Source organism: Clavelina lepadiformis, chromosome 5, assembly GCF_947623445.1.
Source record: "Clavelina lepadiformis chromosome 5, kaClaLepa1.1, whole genome shotgun sequence".
Lineage (NCBI taxonomy): Eukaryota > Metazoa > Chordata > Ascidiacea > Aplousobranchia > Clavelinidae > Clavelina > Clavelina lepadiformis.
In genome coordinates, this window is record NC_135244.1 from 21,560,706 (window position 1) to 21,582,822 (window position 22,117).

At 35.6% G+C, this 22,117-nt stretch overlaps 2 protein-coding genes across 2 annotated transcripts in view; both read left to right on the top strand.

The window, feature by feature from the left end:
- The window catches only part of LOC143459119 (uncharacterized), a 30,583-nt gene extending 11,535 nt beyond the window's left edge, over positions 1 to 19,048 (top strand). Inside the window, exons 3-9 of the mRNA XM_076956098.1 lie at positions 1,594 to 1,706; positions 2,808 to 2,912; positions 3,145 to 3,217; positions 9,444 to 9,536; positions 9,992 to 10,039; positions 15,432 to 17,236; positions 18,926 to 19,048. Of these exons, the coding sequence (XP_076812213.1) occupies positions 1,594 to 1,706; positions 2,808 to 2,912; positions 3,145 to 3,217; positions 9,444 to 9,536; positions 9,992 to 10,039; positions 15,432 to 17,236; positions 18,926 to 18,931 (2,243 nt within the window). The 3' untranslated portion in view covers positions 18,932 to 19,048. The remainder of the gene's footprint in view (positions 1 to 1,593; positions 1,707 to 2,807; positions 2,913 to 3,144; positions 3,218 to 9,443; positions 9,537 to 9,991; positions 10,040 to 15,431; positions 17,237 to 18,925) is intronic.
- The window catches only part of LOC143459118 (uncharacterized), a 239,056-nt gene that overhangs the window by 171,452 nt on the left and 45,487 nt on the right, over positions 1 to 22,117 (top strand). The gene's annotated exons all lie outside the window — the stretch shown is intronic.

A 22,117-nucleotide genomic window follows, 5' to 3' on the forward strand; every position in this document is an offset into this window, starting at 1 on the left:
GACAAGTCAGCCATAAATTAAAGAAGAAGTGACAGCAAGAATTTTATGTTTTTTTTAAATAATATTTAGTGGCGGGCAATTGTCCAAGAGTTAGGACATATATAATGGCCAAAAAGGCTAACTTAGCCCTAACAGGCCCATTTTATTGCAAGGTTTTGTTTTTAAAAAGTTCTACGTCTAACACATGTTAAAACGTTACGGCTTTTCAAACTAACTTTTTAAATCTAAACAACTAATTGTTTTTAAACGTTTCAGTACAGTCAATACTTACTTGCGGTATAGTGTAAAGACCCAGAGCTGAGCACAAATGCACTCAATTGTGTGCACGCTCACAAAAGACCTCCTTTTTTGCGAGCAGTTATAGAATCGGTGCTATTTTGTCAAAATGCAATGCGCTCACATTTTTTGTTTTCTGCTCTCCCTTGTTCGTTAGGCTCAAAAACGCTGTGAATGTGCTTTAGCGGTAGATTAATGCTATAAGTTTTGACAGCTTTGAGACTAATTTTCTCGTAGTGGTGGTGTATAAACAAAAAAACAGTGATCTGGCTTATTTCGTTTTAAATGCAATAGATCGTAACTTAAGTTAACGGCATACAAAGCATACTTCCTTCTATCTATAAGCACTACGAATAAATATTGTACCTTACGAAAGTAGAAGCAGCAAAGGCATAAGCACAATGGTTAACTAATGCATGAAGTGTGTGATGCTAGAAAAATAATTCAAATAAAACTTCCTAAACGTAGGGCGATTCGACGGCAATATAAACCAAAACTATCTGGTTCTTATTTTTGGTACCACTATTATTCTGATTATAATTATTACCAACAGAAAGTTTGATTTACTTTGTATAATCATTTCATAGACGACTATTATACTCGGTTTCAGTGAACGCTATGGTTACTACGCTGCACAAATATTTAAAATTAAAAGCAATTAACCATGATGGTGACTGTTGTATGAAACAGCACCAAACGAGAAAAGGTTGCGACCTCACTCTGAACTTGGTGGTCATGGGTATATATATTTTAAACCAGGATTGTCCAAATGTTGGACTTGGGAGCTATATTTACAATGGCCAAGTCAAAGTGGTCAGCCAATTACGGAGCTCTTATACCAAATACTAAATGGTTTTAGTTTATAAAAGGTTTAAAAAACAATGATACGAATTGCGTGTATACTTGTAAACTGTTATTGGTAACCCGGCAATTATTTATTGGTGTACGCTCTGAAAATTCCTTAGTTTGATATATTTACTCACAACTCTTCTTTAGTTTAAGATTAATTTCTCCAAGCATTTGCCTTCTACTTTTAGCAAGTTATCACGATAAAAATGTATGAAAAACGTAACCCTTCGTTCTACTGAGTCAGCTGAGAACGACATGGCAAAAACCACTTTTAAATTTGAAATCTGTAAATTTATTTCAAAACAAGATTGATTCGTATTTAAGGTTCGAAATTTAAACAATGTATTGTCGATCAGTAATATATGTATGAGCTTGTGTTAGTGGTGATATCTTAAATCAGTTTTCATTTGAAGCAGGGCTACGTTTAGTTCATGTTAAAAATTGTGTTATTTTTTCATTGATTTTCAGAATCTGGAATTAAAAGTGAAGATCTGCCATTGGCAATAAATGATGTAAAAAATGAATTTTCTCAGTTTTCTTTTGGCATCAGGAAGAAACTTTTCTCTTTTTTCCAATCATTGGTAAGACATACCCTTGTCATTTACTAAAATTTTTGTGATACCTACTTTTGTGATTTATGAACATGTCGATTGCTAACAGCGTGATAAGGCATTGTTAGAATTCTTGCCCATGCAGCCAACCACGAGTTCTCTTGTGTTTATCAACTTGCCAATAAAATTAAAACCGTGAGTTTTCTCGTCTTTTTGTGCATACTGAAGAAGGTGTGAAGAAACACTAAATGCAAAAAATTTATGAGTTGACTTTTAATAACACCGCTTGAAACATGACTAGACAAGTGCCTATGACTCTAGACCAGCAATTCCTAACCGCCGGTCCACATAATTTTATTGCCGGTCGGCGAAGTATCTTACTTTCTGCCAAGCTAGTTTCAATAGGGAATAGTATTGCAAAGTTGTTACTCCTTGTAAACTCATTTTACGCTTGGCCGATTCACGGCAGTAAAACTTGTGTATTTCGCTTTCGATGATCCCGTAAACACAACAACCTTGGTTAACAAAAAGATTATAAATATCTGTTCTATTCACTATGATCTTTTGTTGCCGGTCCGTGAACATTTTTTTAAAATCTTTACTGGTCCCTCGGTTTAAAAAGGTTGGGAACCACTGTTCTAGAAATCAGTTCCTCTGTCGTAGTTGTTTGGTTTTTTGCAACAGACAACAGTTACATGTCATGGATCATGACCATACTACATCTGATTTTTTATATGCCGTATTCCCACTAGAACACAAGGCCTAAGGGTTTTGGATGACAGTAGTGGCTGCTCAAAACGTGCCCCAACATCTAGCCTGGGTGGCTGAATAACATGTGGCTCACATAATGCTGACGAGGACTTCAACCAAAATAAACTCACTCAACCACTAAAATTTAAACGTCACCCCCTCAAGTTTATGTGTCTACTTTATATCCACATGAAATTTTTTAGATTCTTGGGCAGTTTGTGCCTCCAGAAAGTACAGCAAATAATTGGCAAGCTCCTACGTTTCTCTGTCAGACTGGAAATGATCCAGCCAACCAGCAATTGCCATCATCAGCTTCATCATAAATATCAACAGATCATTTTTACCTCACTTATAATGTTTAATTATTTGTATTTTTCATAGACTCAGCATCAAGATGCAAATGCAAAACCACCTATGGAAAAACGCAGACGGCCTAACAATGATTTACAGCAAATTGCATTGACAACAACCAGTCCAGCAATGAAGGTACAGTAACTGTTGTTCAACATTTGAGTAATTATGTGTTATATTTTTTCTGTGCAAGTTGTTTACGATAAATGGAATTTAAAACTTTGTCCAAGGTGACATTTTTTTGTGTTTAGATTAAAGTTGTTGCAACATTTGGTTCTTTTTTATTACGTTAGGTCTTATGTTTTATTAGAATTATATACCCCAAATGTTATTGTTGCTGAATTTTACAACTGCCCACTTTTTGTAGAAACGACAACAACAGCCCAACCTCACGCAATTAACTTCTTCCAGTTCAGCTATGGTAATAGACAACCCAACAGGTAACTCACTGTGAAGAAGTCTTTATAATGTATTGCAACAAGCATGAATAAAACACTATTATTTTGTCAAGTTCGCACCAAATAGCAAGTTTTGAAACTTCACTGACCTGAGTACAATGATTAAAAAGTAGTGATGGAAAACTTTGGTAAATTGCCGAGTAATATGCTTTTTACGGCAAAACGGCGTTTAATCGATATTGTTACATAACGTTAAATTACTATATTTTGCTTTGCACAATCAACGTAGATTTTAAGTTTAAGCTATTGTGTGTGCTGGCGTATAGACCCACCCGGCCCATTTAATTTGAAATACTCGTTTGTAACTTTCAATTTTCTGCTTAGCATTATGTTGTTCTTATTAGCTATAGCCGCTAATTAGGCCTATATTCTCGCAGTACTCTGAATGCAACTTTTCCGAAATTATATTTTTTAATTTCAGAAACATTGTTCTGTTTACTATGAATGCATATATTTACCCCTTTAATGTACTGGTGATCCGGTTCGATATCGAAAAGATATACCTGGTAGAACTGGGTAAATTTGTTTTCAGCCCATTCCAAGTTGGAAGCGTCATAACTCCTTCCTAAAATGGTCACTTGTCTGACAATCTCTGTCGGCTGTAGAGAATGAATGGTTGTGCATAAATTTAGACAATTTTAACATCATCAACATCCACTAGCCCACACCCTCGCGAATACCTCCTTTGTAATTCTCTTCAGTCTATACGCTGGCAACTTACTGCCAACACACTGACTGTGGATATAATAACGATGGTAGTGACAGAGAATTTCTGGCTTCCTAAACAGCACAACAACCTTGCCCTTCTTTTCAGCCCAAAGAATAAAGCCATTTTTTGTCGGACCCTGGGCATAGCAAATAACCCCAACCTGGCAGTCATAAGCTTTGAGCCTATGATGCTAATAACACTGGTCAACACGATTTTTGTTGCAGATTGTGTTTGGGTCTTTTTTACCTAATTTGGGGGCGCTGAATCCGAATCTGGCGTTATTTTGTTTCTATCACATCACGTTTTTGAGATAATATATAATTTCTATATGTTCATTATAAAATAATACTGCAAATCAGAGACCGCCTTGAAATGTAGAGGTTGTTTTAATCAGAACTGCTGGAACGTTTAATCATGCAAAACACGAACACAAAGCCTCGTGTTCAGTTAAAAAACATCACTAGAAATTGACCGTTGAACATTCAATGTAATGCCACAATCTTTAAGAACTCGAAAATTTTCGTTTTAATGGCTTTCGTTTGTGGGTAGTAGTGTAAATTTCTCTCTTCAAATTCCAGCAGTAATCTGCCATCATGTGGCAATCCCATCGGCCCTGGTAGCGCTCTTCCATAACTCTAATATCTTGGTGGAAGCGCCCACCTTGTTCTTCACTGACGTCCCCAAGGTTTTCAGGAAAGTAATCTGAATGATTTTTCAGAAAATGGAGCTTTATGCTCATATTGCATTTCATATCTTGCATGCTGGACAACATTTCTTTTACGAGGTCTCGATAGTTCTCTGCCTTTCTGTTGCCAAAGAAGTTACTAACAACTAAAGAAAAAGCATTCCATGCCCTTGCTTCTAATGTGTTCATTGATGCTGCAAAATTTGGATCTCTGAGCAACTGCCTTATTTGTGGGCCGTTAAAAACTCTTCAGTAAGACTTCACTAAAAGCTTTTTTTTTTCTTCACTAAGACTTGAGAAGGCTTGGCATATGTACTTAAAGCAATCTCCACTGTGACCAAGGGCTTTAACATACTGTTTCATTGCGCCAAGTTTGATTTGAAGTGGCGGCAGGATGATCTTCTTGGTATCCACTAACGGGTTATGAATGATATTTTTTTCTCCAGATGTTAAACTGCTCCTTTCTGGCCACTTATCTTTTATCCAATGCTCATCTTTGGCTCTGCTATCCCAGTAGCAGAGAAAACAAGGGTATTTGGTGTAACCACCTTGCTGTTCTAACAGAAAGTTCATCATTTTTATGTCTACACATAATCCCCAGCCATGATCACTGTACTTCAGTGTTTCCAGCACATTCTTAATGTTTTCATACGTCTCTTTGAGTGTCACAGAATGTCCTACTGGAATCGATGCATATTTATTTCCATTGTGAAGTAACACGCATTTCAGGTTTCGTTTTGAGCTGTCAATAAACCGTCTCCACTCATCTGGTTGATATTTGGCTATTCCTAATTGCAAAAGAAGACCTTCAATATCATGGCAATAAACCAAAGATCTTTTAGAAGAAAAATAGTTCAGAAATAGCTTTTCTCGATTCCGATAAAACGTGACAGATCATTCAAGCTGGAGAAGGTTTTTTTCCTGGAGCCGTGAAGCTAGCAGTTCTGAGGCCTGTATGGAAAGATTTAAATCACGGATTAAATCGTTCAGTTCCGACTGATTGAACAATAAGGGTTGCTCAGAAAAGGAGCTCAAGGGTTGAAAATCTAAATCTGAAACTTCTTTATCAGTTTGTGAAGAATCAGAGTATAATCTAAGCTCTTCTTCACTACTTTCGGGCAGATGAGTAAAGGTAGGCACAGGTATTTCGTCACTGTGTGCAATAGGACGCAGAGCAGAGGCAAGATTTTGATATTGCAGCTTGTGCTTGTTTCTCTTGTTGTAACCTTTCACACTGACACGACAAAAGTAGCAATCATCGAGATGATTTTTTTGTTCTCGCCAGATCATTGGTATACCAAACTTCAGATGTTTGTCCTTGCCCTGAGACCAAGATCTCAAACTCTCCACGCAACTTCTGCATACTTTATGAGGGGCCCAACTTTTATCTTGGTCCCCCAACTTCACCTTAAAGTAAGCGAAATAAGACCTTTTCACAAAATCGGTAATTTCATGTCGTTGAGAAGAGACAGTGAAGCAACCACAAATATAGCAAAAAATATTGGGGTCATTGGCGCATGTACGCTTTTTGACAGCTGACATAGTATTTAATACAATCCAAAATTACAACTCAATAACACAAACTGACTCCATAAAGTCAATGAAAGTATACTGCGAAAATTACACCCTGTCTTTCGTTTGGTTTCAAGTTAGTTTCAAGTTCAGAGTAAGCAGAATTAGCACGATAAGCACATTAAGCATGATAAGCAGATTAAGCATGATCAGCACAATAAGCAGTTTGGTTCTTTGGATAAGCAGACATCCTGTGTCTTTTAATGTTTCAAAACAAGCTTACATGACCACACATTTGGGTTATTTGCCAAAGCGCATAATTTTATTTTACCTTGTACAAACAATATTATGTTTATCGTTTACAATGTTTATGTTTTACTAAAGAGCAAGGTGCTGTCATAAAATGCATTTATAAAGCCGATTAAGTCTGCAGGGCAGATGTATAAAGATAAAGATGGTAACTAAGTAATGAACTACCAAAGAAAAATGAATGCGTCCACATATATTTTCGAAATTCGAAAAGAGGTCCGTGATTGAAAAAGATTGAGAACCATTGGATTAAAGTTAACCGAAATCTCTGTCATTCAGTACTACAACAAAACTTTCAGCCGAGGTTTCATCATAGGTGATTTCAATAACAATATTTGATCTGTTGCTGTTATACGCTCACCGTACCGTCGCTAATGAAAGTCAAAATTTGATCAATTTATGAAATTGGGGAAAATGCGCAGCGAAAAAACCTGACGTGATAGAGCAATTCTGAGCTCAGAATTGGATTCAGCAACCAAAACTTATCCTAAATCAATCATCAAAGTTCATGCAACTAAAAATTGTTTTGTTTTTGTAGACCAGTGTAATCAACTAAGGAACAGATGTATGCTTGAGAAGTTTCAGCTGTCTCTTTCTCTGCTTCTCGAACACCCGCTTTAAACCCATAATTGACTCATAAAAAGGCGAACTTCCGGTGTGGGAATTTAAACATACTTCGGGTTAATCTTATGACCCAGGACATCGAAAAAAGTTTTGAGGTTGAAGAGAGGTGCAAAGAGGTCCTTAGTACTCTTAGAGGTGCAAATTCATCCTCACCCTCCCATAGAAACAGCAATTTGTGTGAACAGCTTTTATCAAAAATGGTGTAGTTTCTTTCTTGTAATTTGATTTGCTGTTGTAAATGAAAACTTTGAAACAACAAGGTCATTGACTAGTGACTATGCTGTGTTTGTTGATCATTTTAAACATTTTGGTGCCATCACGGACGGTTGTGTTTCTGATTCGTGTAGGGAAACTCATTGCTCTAATAGGCTACATGCTCTAACTTTGTTTCTTTGGGTCTATTGATTTTGTAAGTTGAGGCACATAAACAGGTTGTCCTGCCTGGGAAGAACACACCTTCTCCTGGAGTCCAATCAGAGATTACTAGGGTTTTAGGTTTTGTTACAAATTTAGATTTTATTATGATTATCAACAAATCAGCAAATGGTGACAACTGGTGGTTTCCTCAAAGAGATTGCTTTAAATCTAGCAATATTTTGAGCTTTACTTCAAATGAGTGTTTAATGCCATTTCAGACGTATTGACATTTAGCATTCTTTGGGTAACAGCAACGTTGATGTCACCAAAGATGGTCTTTATTTTTAAATATTTATTTCAGTGTTTTGTTTTATATTAGATTGTGTGAGGTACATAAAATTAGGTGATTCAAGTTGATCGGCGTCTATTGCAGCATTTTCGGGTTGCCAGTGAAGAAATTAGATTTTTTGTCAACTCTGTGCAAGACTAGTTGGTTAATGTTTGGGTGATGTGGAATTACATTGTCTACGTTTGTGCACGCCTAGGCGCCTAGCCTTTATTTTTCGACCAAAGTTACCAATAAGTTGATATAGCATGTTTGCCAACGATGAAATGAAGTTTTCAGGTGGGCCAAATTAGATGAAATATGTTTGCTACAACTTGGTGCATCCAGCTTAAAGTCCTAGCTGAGTTACGAAAGGGTATAGCAATAAAAGCATTCTCTGTCATTTAACTTGGTTTGTAACGTGAGCTTCTTTGCTAAAATGTAATTTAATTTTAAAATATACTTTTCTACATAGGCTAGATCAGACATGTGCAACCAGCGGCCCGCCAGGTTGTTTCGTGCGGCCCGCGTGGTGCTCAGCAAAATGTTAGAACTTCATCACTATCACTATTTCATGTAGTTTACATCAAAGCAATGGAAATAACGCTGTGTATAGAAATATTGCCCTTTGTGATGCAACAATGCTGCGTTCCATAATTTCGCAATACGCTTGACTGAATTTAGTTTCCTCATCTTCCATCGACAATTATTCACAGTTTTTCAATAAATTGTCGCACAAGTGTGTCGTGGACTGCATTAAATCTATTTCTTAACTATATAAACTGCATAGGAAAGTCGTTTTACGATACTAATTTTTTCTGAAAAAATTATGTGGCCCGCGTTGTCATTCAAAATTTTGTATTTGGCCCTCCAGTGAAAAAGGTTGCACATGCCTGGGCTAGATGCTTGAAAGCTTAGAAGATTGTTTGTTAGTTAGCATAATTTAAATATTTTGAAATATCCAAAGACTGTTTACTCACAATTTCATGTCATTCTACCAATAAAAAGGTCATCGACCAATCCAATGCAAACTTGTCAAGCAATCATAGATTAATAAACTTTGGCCATATCTCAAACTGTAAGTGAGTTGTCTGCTTTGGAAAGCTGTTTTTCCGCCTAAGTTATCAACAGAACCTGGTGCTGTTATCAGTGGATGAAGTTTGCAGCAGTGCTAATCAATTTACTAGTCAAACAATGTCCTATGTTCTAAGCTTCCTGCTCCTTAAGTCTTTGAACATTTTTATGGAAATATCATATTATTTTAGTAATAAGCTGCTAAAGCTGACAAAAAATTGATAACAGCAAGAACTACATAAAACAAAATTTGATCAGGTTTTTAAACAAGATTTTATTGTAAGCATTCCACCATGACAGGCTTTACTGCCAAGAACCATTCTTTTGCTTACTGAAAACTATTTATCATGGTGCGAGGTTTTGTAATGCCAGAAGTAGGATGTGCTCCCTTTTCAGCTCAAACTCGTAATTAAACCCTGGTTGCGGTTCATCGTGAAATTGAAGGAGTTAAGTGTGTGAATGTGTGGGAAGGGCGTGCATGTGATGATATTTTTTTAAGCATCGTTATACTTGTTGTATGGTATGGTAACTAAATGAGATATGATATGCTATGTTTTTAATAAACAAAATGGTTTTGACACTGACAATTTTTACAACACAACTTTGTTTGCAGTTCGTGAACAAAGAAATATCTCTCAGGGTAAAGGAAGTTCTTATCATCAAGGACCAGCTAATAATGTTGTTATCAAAAACGACAATAGAGTATGTGAGTACGAGCATGCTTACACATATTTCATGATGCACAATGTTGTCAGATCTTTACTTTGCTGAGTACTACAGTACAGTATCGAGTGATGTTCACTGCTTATGTTCAAGTTGTAATTTTGGAAGGTATGTTTTCAAAAATTATGTTTATCACTAGTTAAATGGGAAATTAAAAGAAAATTGGAATTGCAATCGTTTACAAAATTTGGCATTTTCAACAATGTTTTTGCTCTAGAAGATGTTTATTAAACACTTTTATTTTTATATTCAAATAGTAGTACCAAAATCCACAACACAAAATTTATTCCTTAATGCAGTATTTTTTCAGTACATTTTTAGCTAACATATATATTTTGTAGCCAATATATCATGCAAGAAAACACCACATTGAACTAAACTGAATGTTTGTGAATCTTTGTGAACTAAATAAAATTAAAACGATTCTCTACTTTGCAGATAATCAACCATCTGGTCAAGAACAAAACAGGAGCCTGGAAGAGCTCAGTAAGTGATTTGGCTAAATATTTAAATTGAGAATGATTTTGTGCGTGTAATATGAAATTTGTTTTAAAATGTTTAGTTGGTGATACAAAGCTAAGTCATTATTAATTGTTACTGTTTCTTACACCTAGCAACAGTTAACCGATCATTTGCAGAAATTTGATGAACGTTTTAAAAACAAATGAGACAAAAGTTTCATATTGCAAAGAAACTGTAGAAACTCTTGTCTTGTCTTGTCTTGTCTCTTGTAGAAACTCTTTCATATTGCAAAGAATTTATATATAATCTTGTCCAACTTTGTTTGAAATACTTGGTCAATCACAAATGTAACATGACAAAAACTTTAGTTAATATTCATGGGCATGATGAATAGCAGTTAAGAATATGTGTAAATCTTTCAACAGAAACTTGGTCTTGTAAAATGAAAATGCAATAAGCTTGCTTTAGCATTAGGCACATACAAACTGGATATGCATGATCAGAAATCTATCATCAAATATCTATTATCTAGCGCTCCATAGAACACAACTGAGTGTGCTTTTAAGTCCATTGTTCTGCACTGTTTCTGATGAGTAACACATAAAACTGCTGAAAAATCAAACTTTGTGGTTGCAGATGATTTATACTTTGTCAACTTTATCTGCTGGTAGGCAAACTGCATTTTTACACAATTTTTCTGTGTTTTTTTCAATGGTTGCAGCTTCACAGTATTCAAACTTGTAATCACTTGTTCTGGCACGTGCTCACAAGACATGGACATTTTGGTCACCATGACTATAGAAAACACTGTTATCTCAAGTTTCTAAACTGTTAAGCAAGATTAGTATAAGATAAAAAACTGCATCAAAATACGGTTCCATGACATATGGCCGCGGGAAAATGACAGCGAACAAACTCACCGGGGACAACTGAACGTGACGTAAATTGACCGCAAACAAACTGACTGTGATGTAAATTGACCGCGAACAAACTAACCGGGAACAGACTTACCGGAATGAAAATTGACCGGGAGGTAAATTGACCGTGCAAGTGCTGAATTATTGTGTTTAACTTGATGGTAGTATATGATATGTAAATATTTGTTTGTAACTATTTCCTTTGTTTTTAACAAAAATATTTTTATTTCAATACACATTGAAACATTTATTAAAATTAACAGAAATATTTCCGGAAATACGAGAAATACGAGTAACAACATTAAAAGACGTTCACTGCAAAACACATATGACACTACATAGTAAAGGCACTAAAATTTACACAAACTGTTATTTGACAAATAAGGAAGTTTATTGCGCAAATTGTAGGTTGTGGGCGATGCCTCTGAGCAAATCTAATATGTCACGGTTTGCAAAATCTTCAACGATTGTTTGAAGTCGCGCATCCAGATCCTTGTATTTTCTCCTTTTGACAGGAGGCCCTTGGGCACAGAGCGCCTCAATCTTGTTTTTGTTTATGTTCTGCAATTTCCTCAAAGCTTCTATAAATTTCCAAATGGTTGGGTGTTGCATTGATAACATCCTGTTTATTAGATTGTGGTGACCTTCAACTTTGTTGTTGGTTCTGGCTTCGCCATTTAATACCCGAACATGGACGTTTCAGAAGTCATGTGAATATGGCGGGTCTCTTCAAAGCTGAGTTCGAAAGCGACGCCCGATGTAAGTACGCTCAAAGTTGTCGAGAAGCGGAAGCATTTCATCAGGCACAACTTCCTCTATTGTTTCAAAAGCCTCAATCAGATGCTGTATTGGAAGAAATGCCAAAGCCGGTACGTGACGCAGCAGTAGTGCAAATCCTGGATCATTTTGATACCTTCTTTGAAGTCCGATTTGTTGCATGTGCTTCCTGACATTTTTATTTAAATGAAAAAAGCAACCACTTACTGTGAGGTCATCATAGTCAAACACCATCCGAATTGCATTTATTGCAGACATTTCAAAATCAACCAAAAAACTTGTTGGATGTGCATTTGGTATCAGTTGCCACGCTGCGCGAAATAACCGCTCATATATTTCTTGTGCTTTGTTCGGTTGTAAACAGTACAACGCTGGGACAAGGTTGCCATGTCGTGAAGCATGGATAGAGTAAACCTGTGAAAATATTGGCGGGGTAACCTTGAATGTCCCATCAGCTTGCCAGTTTTCTGATAATTCTAGTACTCTTTTGCTCTCTTCGGTGCCAAAAATTAATATCCTATTTTCTTCAGCTCCTGTGTCATACTGCAAAAAAAGTTAGATAGTGAATTAGAATTTTGACCTTTTGACAGCCAATTTGTCGCCGGTTAATTTTATCGCCGGCCAGTTTACGTCACGGTTAATTTGATCGCCGGCCAATTTGTTGCCGGTCAGTTGTCCACTACCAGTTGTCGCCGGTGAGTTTGTTCACGGCCATATGTCGTGATCCCTCAAAATACAAAGTAAGTTGAAAGAACACTTTTCTTTGTGTTCTAACTCACAACTCAATTGTAAGATTAAAGCTTTAAGTTCTTGCAAGGCTTACGTGTGAGATTAAGCTCAGGATTTCACCCAAGCACATTTGGCCGTTTAAGCTTCCGAAGTTCTGACGGATTTTACCAAGTGCAGAGCAAATAGCAGACACTCAAGTCAAACCAAATGAAGAAGCTGGAGATTCCAAAAAATACTTCTGGTGTTTTAATTGGGAGCTTGCTGAGTACAAAATAATAATGTACAGATTACAGACACAAAAAAGGACAATGAACAGAAGTAGGACAAATACAACGTCAACTTAAAAGGGGAAAATATATTTTCATGGTAATCTGTAAAAGAGTTTGGGTCATTTGTTTCCTTGACTGAAACACCATGTGTGAAAGTGACGACGGTAATAATGGCCTATTCGTCAAAACACTCTGAAATTATCGCATTGTGAGCGATAAGTAAAATTACTATCGGCCTAGTTATGATAAATTAACAATAAACATACAGAACAAGGGCTATTTTGCGTGCATTGTCTTATTGCTTCATATCTTCTGGATCCAAATACAATGTGTTTGTTTTAAATCAAATGCTTTAGCTTAGCATTAAAACTTCTATGATCAATTAGATTAATTTGAAGTCTCACTTTGAATTCACTGGCAACAAGATTTATGTAATAACATTTTCTTAACGAACGTCTTAAGTGGCTGAGTTATAAAAAGCCAAAGATGGCATTGGCGATTATCTAAACCAGGAATGCCCAACCTTTTTTGTTTTTAAGATCTATCTTTCAAGTTGGTAAACTCATGGTGTACCAGTTTAGTGTCATATTGCAAATCCACACACATTGTTTGCGGTGTTTCTTCCTATATCTTACAGTTTGATAATCTTAACATTCATAGTAAATTTGTAATGGCACGTAACAGAATATACATTGTAATATCACAACGAAATTCACATAGCAAACTTAAATTGGACACAAGACTTGAACGAATGAAAAGACGCTCAAAATCCTAAAGAAGAGTTTACTTGTTAAATTTCCTAACAAAACAGAGACATATTTAGCCGATATTGGTATAGAACGATATTGGTACAGAAGCAGTAAAACTGCTATCATTCCTATTTTCTCCCCTGTGTAGAATTCGGCATCCAGGCCGGATAGCGACTGTCAAAACAGCGACTGTCATAATGGCGACGTAATCAAGTGAGCGACATTCCAAACCGATTGTATAAATGCCGACCGCATTAAAACAGCGACTGTTATGATAGCGACTTAACTCGTGTTCACTGAGTTGAATTCACTGAGTCGAATGGGGCATTTATAAATGGAAGGCAACACTATGACGTGTCACATTAATTTTAAGGTCGTTTGAAAAATTTGCCCCAATGGATTTTGAAATTTCAACAAAAGGAAGTGACATGATAAGTTATGAAGGCTTTTTGTACAGGAAAGACAAAACAAAGTTAAATACAATCAATTGGAGATGTGCTAAAACAGGTTGTAAAGGTCGCCTAACGACAAGCCTTCAGTATCGTGAGCAACAACAACCCCCAGTGAGCAGTGGCGTCCACACGCATCCACCAAACCCTACGGAAGTGGCAGCCAGGAGAGTTGAAAACAGTGTAAAAACAGCTGCAGTAAGAACACGGGATCCACCACGAAGAATCGTGCAGGATGCATTGACCGAAGTTAATGAAGAAGTTGCAGCAGCTGTTGGTTCTTCCACAAATCTGCGTCAAACCATCGGACGGAAAAGGAAAGCAACAGACAACAACCCCGCAGCTCCTGTTAATGTAGGAGAACTGTTCATACGTTCTTCTATGGATAGTCCAAATAAAATGTTGTTTTAGAGCCCCTTTTGGTTTCAATCTTTCACTACGCAGTGTTTGCCTGTTTGTGCGTGCATACGTGTGTAGAGAGGTGTGGGGGATGGAAGGTATATGTGGAGGGGGTGAAAGAGTGCGTGTGCGCGTAAGCCTTGGATTTAATAAAAGAAGTGAGGTCGCTGTTGTGGCAGTTGCTGTTTTTGATGAATCGCTGTCGTGTAGTCGCTTCATTGACAGTCGCTGTTTTAAATCAATCGCTGTCGTGTGGTCGCTCTATTGACAGTCGCTGTTCTGACAGTCGCTATTTGGAACCCGAGCCGTAGAACTCCTTCCTGCAGTTTAAATTTCTGCTTTGGTAAGGCCAGGGGTAGACGTCACGTAACAAACCCACCCCTCACAAATGCTTGGATGCAGAAAACCTCCTCTCAATTGTTAGCATTTTTTGGTAATTGATTTGAATTTGAAAATATTCAAGATATTCAATCAAGATTTGCCTTGGGCAAACGATTGAATTTTTTATAGGTTCCAAAGGCACAGTCAATTGATTATATTCAATTTTTAAGGTAATATACATTTCGTTTGTACAAGGCAAATAATAAATAGCTGTATTGGCCACAGATTGCACGTTCAGTCACAAGCTCGAGCATCCCTTATTGTTAAGAAGCAGGACATTGACACATCGCAATGGCATATTACTGACAAATACCACTTTACGATTATTATTATTACTCAAGCCTAGGAAAGTGTATTAAAAGTAATTGATTTTAATATCCCAAACACTTGGTATTTATTGGTAACAGTAATTCATAAAAGCTAGTTGTTAATATAATATAATTCATAAGCTAAGTTAAAGTTTAATAAAACTAAAACTTTAACATTAATTTGCCCAAACTCACAAAACAAACAGTTACACATAAATAACTTTTTTTTCTAATGGCTTTGCTATCGACTTGGGATCTGTTTGCAATCTACTGGTAGACCATAACTGACTGATTGGGCACACCTGGTATAAACCATGTTAGCTTATTATACTACACGTTTAACTTGCAACATTATTTTACGTCATTAAGTAGTTTGCAGCGCTGTGCCGATTACTTTTATGTGTTTTATATAGATTTTGCTCAACTTGTTTGTTGCAGGTGCTTGTTTAAGAAATGCAATAGAAAAAGCTGCTCGGGAGAACACTGCCTACATCATTTCACCTTTCCCGGAGCAAGACCTAAGTTTTGTAGCTGCAGATATCACATCTGAGACAAAATCGAATAAACTTGATGACAGTATAATGTCGGATAACTATCTTAGCAGAGAAGAAATGATGAAAGCCTTTAAGCCTTCCAAGGGCAATACGGACTTAAGCAAACTTTTTCAACATTCTAAAAAAAGTAAAGGTAAATGTAATTGTCGCAATCCATATTGTCACAACTCCATTGGAATTGTAGGACAAGCTGGAATAGGAAAGACTACTCTGTCTATGCATTTAACAAAAAATCTTCTGGATGCTGATTCAAGAAACACAACATCAAAGCAAAACAACAACAAAATTATAAAATTTGATTATGTATTCTTTATGCAGTTTAGGAACATGAACTTTGAAACCTCTTACACAAATCTTTTACATTTTTTATTACCCAGTAGCTTAGTAAACAACTGGGAATACTATTCTGGAAATAATGACAAGCTTTTGTTACAATATTTGAATGGTGATGAATCCAGCAAACCATCTGTTATCCTCATAATGGATGGTATTGATGAAGCAGTATTCCGTGATCTAAAGTCTGCACCACCAGTTACGTTGTTTCAAGAAGCGACCGCTGAAGATTTTATCAAAAGTATCATATCTGGTCATTTACTTGGCCATGCTACAAAGTTTATAACATCAAGGCCTCATCGAATGTATGAAATGCATGAAGCTTGTCGACCTCATATTGTATATCGAATCGTTGGTCTAAGCAGTGAATCACAGAACAAATTGTGTCAGCAGATTTGTAAGGATTATTCGGACAGAGTTGGACAATATTTAGAGAACCATCCTGATATTCAAGCCTATTGCTACGTTCCCATAAATTGTATCTTAACTCTGCATTGTATCAAAATCGGTTTAGCTAAAGAAGGTAGTTATTTAAATATGAACACTATCACTGATGTGATACTTAAAACTTTTGAGTGGTTTCTCGAATCTGAAAACATGAGATTAGATAGAGATTGCATAGGAAGAGAAGTTCAGAAAATTTGCCGGTTTGCTCTTAACTGTTTTAAAAACCAGCAAATTATTTTCTATGATAAGGATTTTACTTTGTTTGAAATTGGAAGTCAAACAATTCAAGCGTTTGTGGATTCACATGTAGACAACAATCTGAGGATAAAAGTGCTAAATGGAAAAAAACTTCATTACTTTTCGCATTTGATTTGGCAAGAGTTTTTTTCTGCAATTGCACTTTTATTCGTTGATGACAACTTTAAGCAACATGAACCTGAATTTTCAGATGGTAGATGGGAAGTTGTTTTAAAGTTTGCTTTTGGGCTCACTAACCCAAAAATTTCTCGCTTAGTAGAAATTATTTTATTTGATGGAAGTGTAAATGGTTCTTTGCCGTCCAAGAATACTTCTTCTCTGCAACAGTTTGCAACGAATACAATATCTAAAGTGTATAAAAAGAATACCAATGAATTTTCTAAAAGAGTAACTTTTAAAAGTGTTCTTCAATTTTGTGTCTGGGCACATGAGGCTCAAAACGAAACACTTCAAAAATTAATTGCTGCGGCTTTACCACTTAATATTGTTTTCTCTGGAAATTGTATTGCTGGTGACATTGCTAGTTTGAATTATGTGTTATGCGCTTGTGTTAAACCTCATACTGTTGATGTGAAATTAAAGTTTATAGGAAACGCCGGTAAACGTTTTCTACAGAAGATACCTCAAACCTTACACCGATCAAATTCTTACGTAAGTCAATGTGTGCAAGTACTTAGGTTCTCAGATGTTTTTAATAATCTTTATTTTTGACACTAAGTTTAAATACAATGTTGTTGGTATAACATGCTACTTTGTAAACTTAAACTAACTACCATACTCCATGTAGCAAATTTGAATCAATCCCAAATGAATGTTTTTTGATGAAATTTTTGTATTTTATTTTTATATTGCATTCAATTTCACTTTTTTTCACTTAGTATTATATCAATAAGGTAATTTGTGGTGTTTATAAATTTATTTAAGATTTACTTGTTTTTGCATCTGTTAATTTCATGTTTTGTTTTTGACACTCGTTTATGACATCATAGATAGTTCAAAAATAATAATACTGAAAATGTTATATATACAGTACATCCATAGATATTTAATGCCATATGATTTAGTAGAGGTGGACAAAAGTGCACTCAATTTTTAGGAGCGATTTCAGAGCGTCACTTTTTTTCGGAATGGAGCCACGAGCGAGCTCTTTTTTGGGGGTTCTTCGCTCGTCGCTCTTCTTTTGCACAACCAACATTAACAACGCACAATTTTTGCTCGCAGCATAATACGCAACACAAAGCACAGCAGCACGTCAGAACCTTGTTTTGGCGGTTCGATATAAATGCTTTGTTTTTTAAGCCGACAACAATTTGTCACCTGATGTCGTAATTTCTTTCACGTTGCTGTTATTTTTATAACTTAATCGATATATCAATAACAAAAGGTGCTCAGCTGGTGAATTAATTCTTTTATGAACCAACATTTTGCAAACCCATGCGGGTAAGCTTCATTAGGCCACATTGTAATAATAGGAGGATTTTGATATTATATTATATAACAGCAGGATTACAATAATAGAATAATTAGATGCAAACAAATATATATAACAGGTTTAACTAAAGTAATTGTGAGTTTTTTAGGTGACAATAATGTGTTCTTTTTATCATTTATTACATCCTATTATATTATTACTTTACTTAAACCTGTTAAATATATTTGTTTACCTTTAAACTTTAATGTTTCAAAAAATATTTCTTATTCACATATTCTAATCTTCTTTAATGAAGCTCACACGCATGGGTTTGCGAAATGTTGGCTCATAAAAGAATTAATTCACCAGCTGAGCTCCTTTTGTTATTGAAATAATACCTGGTGGCAAACATAGTATTTTTATGCAATATATGCTTCGTAAGTAGTATCACACTTAACTCGAAATTTGATTACATAATTTATGGGACCGTAAGGGTGATACTGTGATATCAATGTTGTTTATTAGCAAAGCACGTTTATTATAATAATAATAATAATAATAATATTTAATAACACAAGGAATTGCTTAATATTGGGTCTCAATTTTGCAAAACTTTTGTTTCTTTTTGATGGCAGTTGCCAGAAAAAATCGTCTTTTTGTCTTGTTTTATGTTACAGGCAAGTTGAAATGAAAAAGGATATTTATTATAGTCGTAATTAATCGAACTTATTTTCTGACAAACCTTTTTCCAAACTTAATTGCTTATCGTGACTTTATCAACGTAGTGTGTGATCTACTTTTGAAAAGATGCGAAAACGATATTTATCGTGCCATCTTTGAAAGTGAGGGATACTAAATTATTTAATATTGGCATCTACAATTCTAGAAAGTTCTTAATACTCTAGTTGTCTATTAACTATTTGTGGCAGGTGTGACCAAAACAAAACTCTTTAGCATGGATTCCATGAAATTCCCTATGACATTTACAACAGATAATGATGAGAAATTACAGCTGAAATTAGACACAAGTTTTTTAGTGCAAATTGGACGTTTGCAACATATGAATGCAATTGGTGTCTTGAAATGCGCCGGAGTGACAATATTTTTTGATATTCAAAATAAGTGGGAGGGTGAGTGACAACATGCTTACGCTCTTTTCTTTAAAGAAGAACGTAAGCATGAGTGGACGCTTTTTTTCTCATTGATACGCTCGAGCATGGGCGGGCAACTTCTTCGGTTGGCACCTTATATGAGTAAATGAAGTACTTGGCGGGCCGGATTCCTGAATCAATACATTAATCGTTTATCAATTAATCGTGTATCGTGGCCGACCGACATTAATCGTGTATCGTGGCCATGGGCCACATAATCATGTCAAACCGGAAACTGTCTGCGGGCCGCTCCAAACCCCGTCGCGGGTCGTATGTTGCCCGCCCCTGTGCTAGAGCATGAACAACGCTCTTTTTACAAGAGTGGTTGCCCAACTCTGTATATTACATTAAAATCATTTGATTATAGGTGAAAACTCTTAAAATCACTGGCTGTGATATTGGTGATGATGGATTTAAAGCAATCTTCGATTATCTTGATAATTTCGAAGAAATTTATATGATTAAGTGTAACATCACTGAAGCAGCAGTTAGAGCATTGGCCAAAGTTATGAAAGACTTGCAAAATTTGGTAAAAAGTTTTGTAAATTATTGTGATATCTTATGCATTTGCTTTATAAAGTCAATGACTTACAATGGGTTCATTATTTTAGCCAGAAGTTTTTGACATCAGCTACGATAAGATGGATAGCATTCAGAATTATTGGTTTCAACCATTAAAATTAGGACGTGGCATTGTTCCGACTCAGGTGTATCATGGTGCAGGACTGACAGCAGCAGGATTGGAAGCATTATCGGTTTCTATTATGAAGATAGCCCCAAAGGTATGTTTGTATTGTGTTACTGTAGCCAAACTGTTGTACAGTTACAAATGTACTGTTACATTGGTAACTGTTAGCCAAACTTAAGTAACAACCTAAAAGCAGACGCATTTGCAACAATCTATGGCTTCATTGTATGACCTGCCGGCATTTTAATGCAGCCTTGAGATGTTTGAACAAGAAATTATCTTTTATCCAACTGAATACTACACCGGATATATGCTCATTACATTTTATAGCAAATGCATCTGTCTCATTTAAATGCATCGGCTCGGTAGCTTATCGTGGCCCATGTTGAATGATCAATGACACTATCATCGTAATGGGAAAACGAGATTTATGTTTTTGGACAAGGTACTAATAATTAATGCTTGTTTTCGGTGGAATAGTTCCGAGTTCTGGCAAATCAATCTGAAAATTAAAAAAAGTGTTTGTCTACCAGGACTTGAACGAAGGTGAGCTTAGTAGCCCGGGCTTGAGCAGGGAGAAATCATCGCTGAGTTTTAGTCGTGGATAAAGATTATGCTGCTACAGTACAATACCTTGATGATAGTTATAATTTTTAGTTATTGTATCCTTTATATTTTTCCAGTTAACAGTGTAGAGTGAAAAGTATCACGCTAAGTGTTATAGCACAATAGATGAACCAACTATCATTGTGACATAATTAGTGTGAACAAGTTTTTTTAGAAATTTTTTCCACTGTACGCTTAAGTCAAAGTAGTGTTGTTTATCAAGTTATAATATAATATATATTGACATATATACTAGCAAATTGCAATCAGACGTTTTGCTTGCAAAGACAAGTGTTTTTAAATTAAACTTACGCTAACTTGCAATTAACTTGCAATTTGTTTCCGTCCTTGAATCATTTATCTGATGTCTCTTTGTCGTGCACTGTTTGTTGCCTTCTGGTAGCTTTCAAAAGTGTCGTTAGGTTTTTGAGCTGGTTCTGAGAATGTTGAAGTGCCCTTCCAGGAATGATTTTTGTCACACAGAGTTTATACAGCTATCCATGAGGTTCAAATATTTAATTACTTGTATCTCTAGTGATGACTTTTGTTTGTCATCGCAGTTTGCTGGACAGAAATTTCAGACAATGCATATTTTAGAATGCAATTTGTTGACTTAGTCCAACTTAAATCATTTTTTCAAACACTTTTGAGTTTTTGTTATTTAATCAGTTTATTTTTAAATAAGTTTGTTAGACAAAACAGACAGCATTTTTAAGACCAAGGAAGGAAAATTACCATTAAGCAAGTTGAACTTCAATGTCAAGTCCTTACCGATTTTGTTTATTTTGACCAATTTGTTTAAATCCAGTACGTTTTAGAACTGCTTGTGTGTAAATGGTTGTTTAACAAATTGCTTCAAACTTCGAGTTGGAATATTTTTTTTCTTGTATTAAAATCACTGCTTATTTTGTCTAACTTATGTTTTTGATACATAAGTGATGATTTAAAATAAATGGTTGTTAAAAAGCATGATATTTTTTTCTACAACTCGACTTGTTTCTTCATTTTCAGAAGAATTTAAATTTTTAAATACACATCACCAATACCAAGCATTGTTGATTTGACATCAGACAACCTACTTAATTTGAAATGATTTCCTTGCTCTTCATCTACCGCATATTGTTTTACAGATGAAGAAGCTTAATCTTCGTGACAATGAATTCGGTGATTATGGAGCATCTCATATTTCGACTTGTCTCAGCAAGATCGAAGAGCTTGATATTGGCTTGTGCAATATCAGTGCATCTGGAATAAAATCCATATCCGACGCTATCTCTAAGCTACCTGAACCGGTAAGTATGTTGTACTCCATGTTGTTAAGTAGTGTGTATTCATAAAAGGTAAGTGAGCCGATGAGTGTTTTTGTTGTAGTAAGTTTTGTTTTTTTTTGGAAACCTATTGAATGTAACACTGAAGTCGGACACTTCATCAAAAATGTTGGTGGTTTGTTTATAAAACAGAGCTGTTCTTATAATTCGAAGACCGAAAGCAGAAGAATATTTTGCTTAAAAATCAATGGCAAATCTGCCAAGATGTCTTTTCACTTTTACAAAAGCAAACCTTGACTCTTTTAACAAACCGTAGTTGGCTTACAACCCTTGATTTATGCCTTAGATCCAAAACGTTATTCAAAAAATATTTCGTACAGTGATTAAGAATAATGTCAGTGTTTTCAA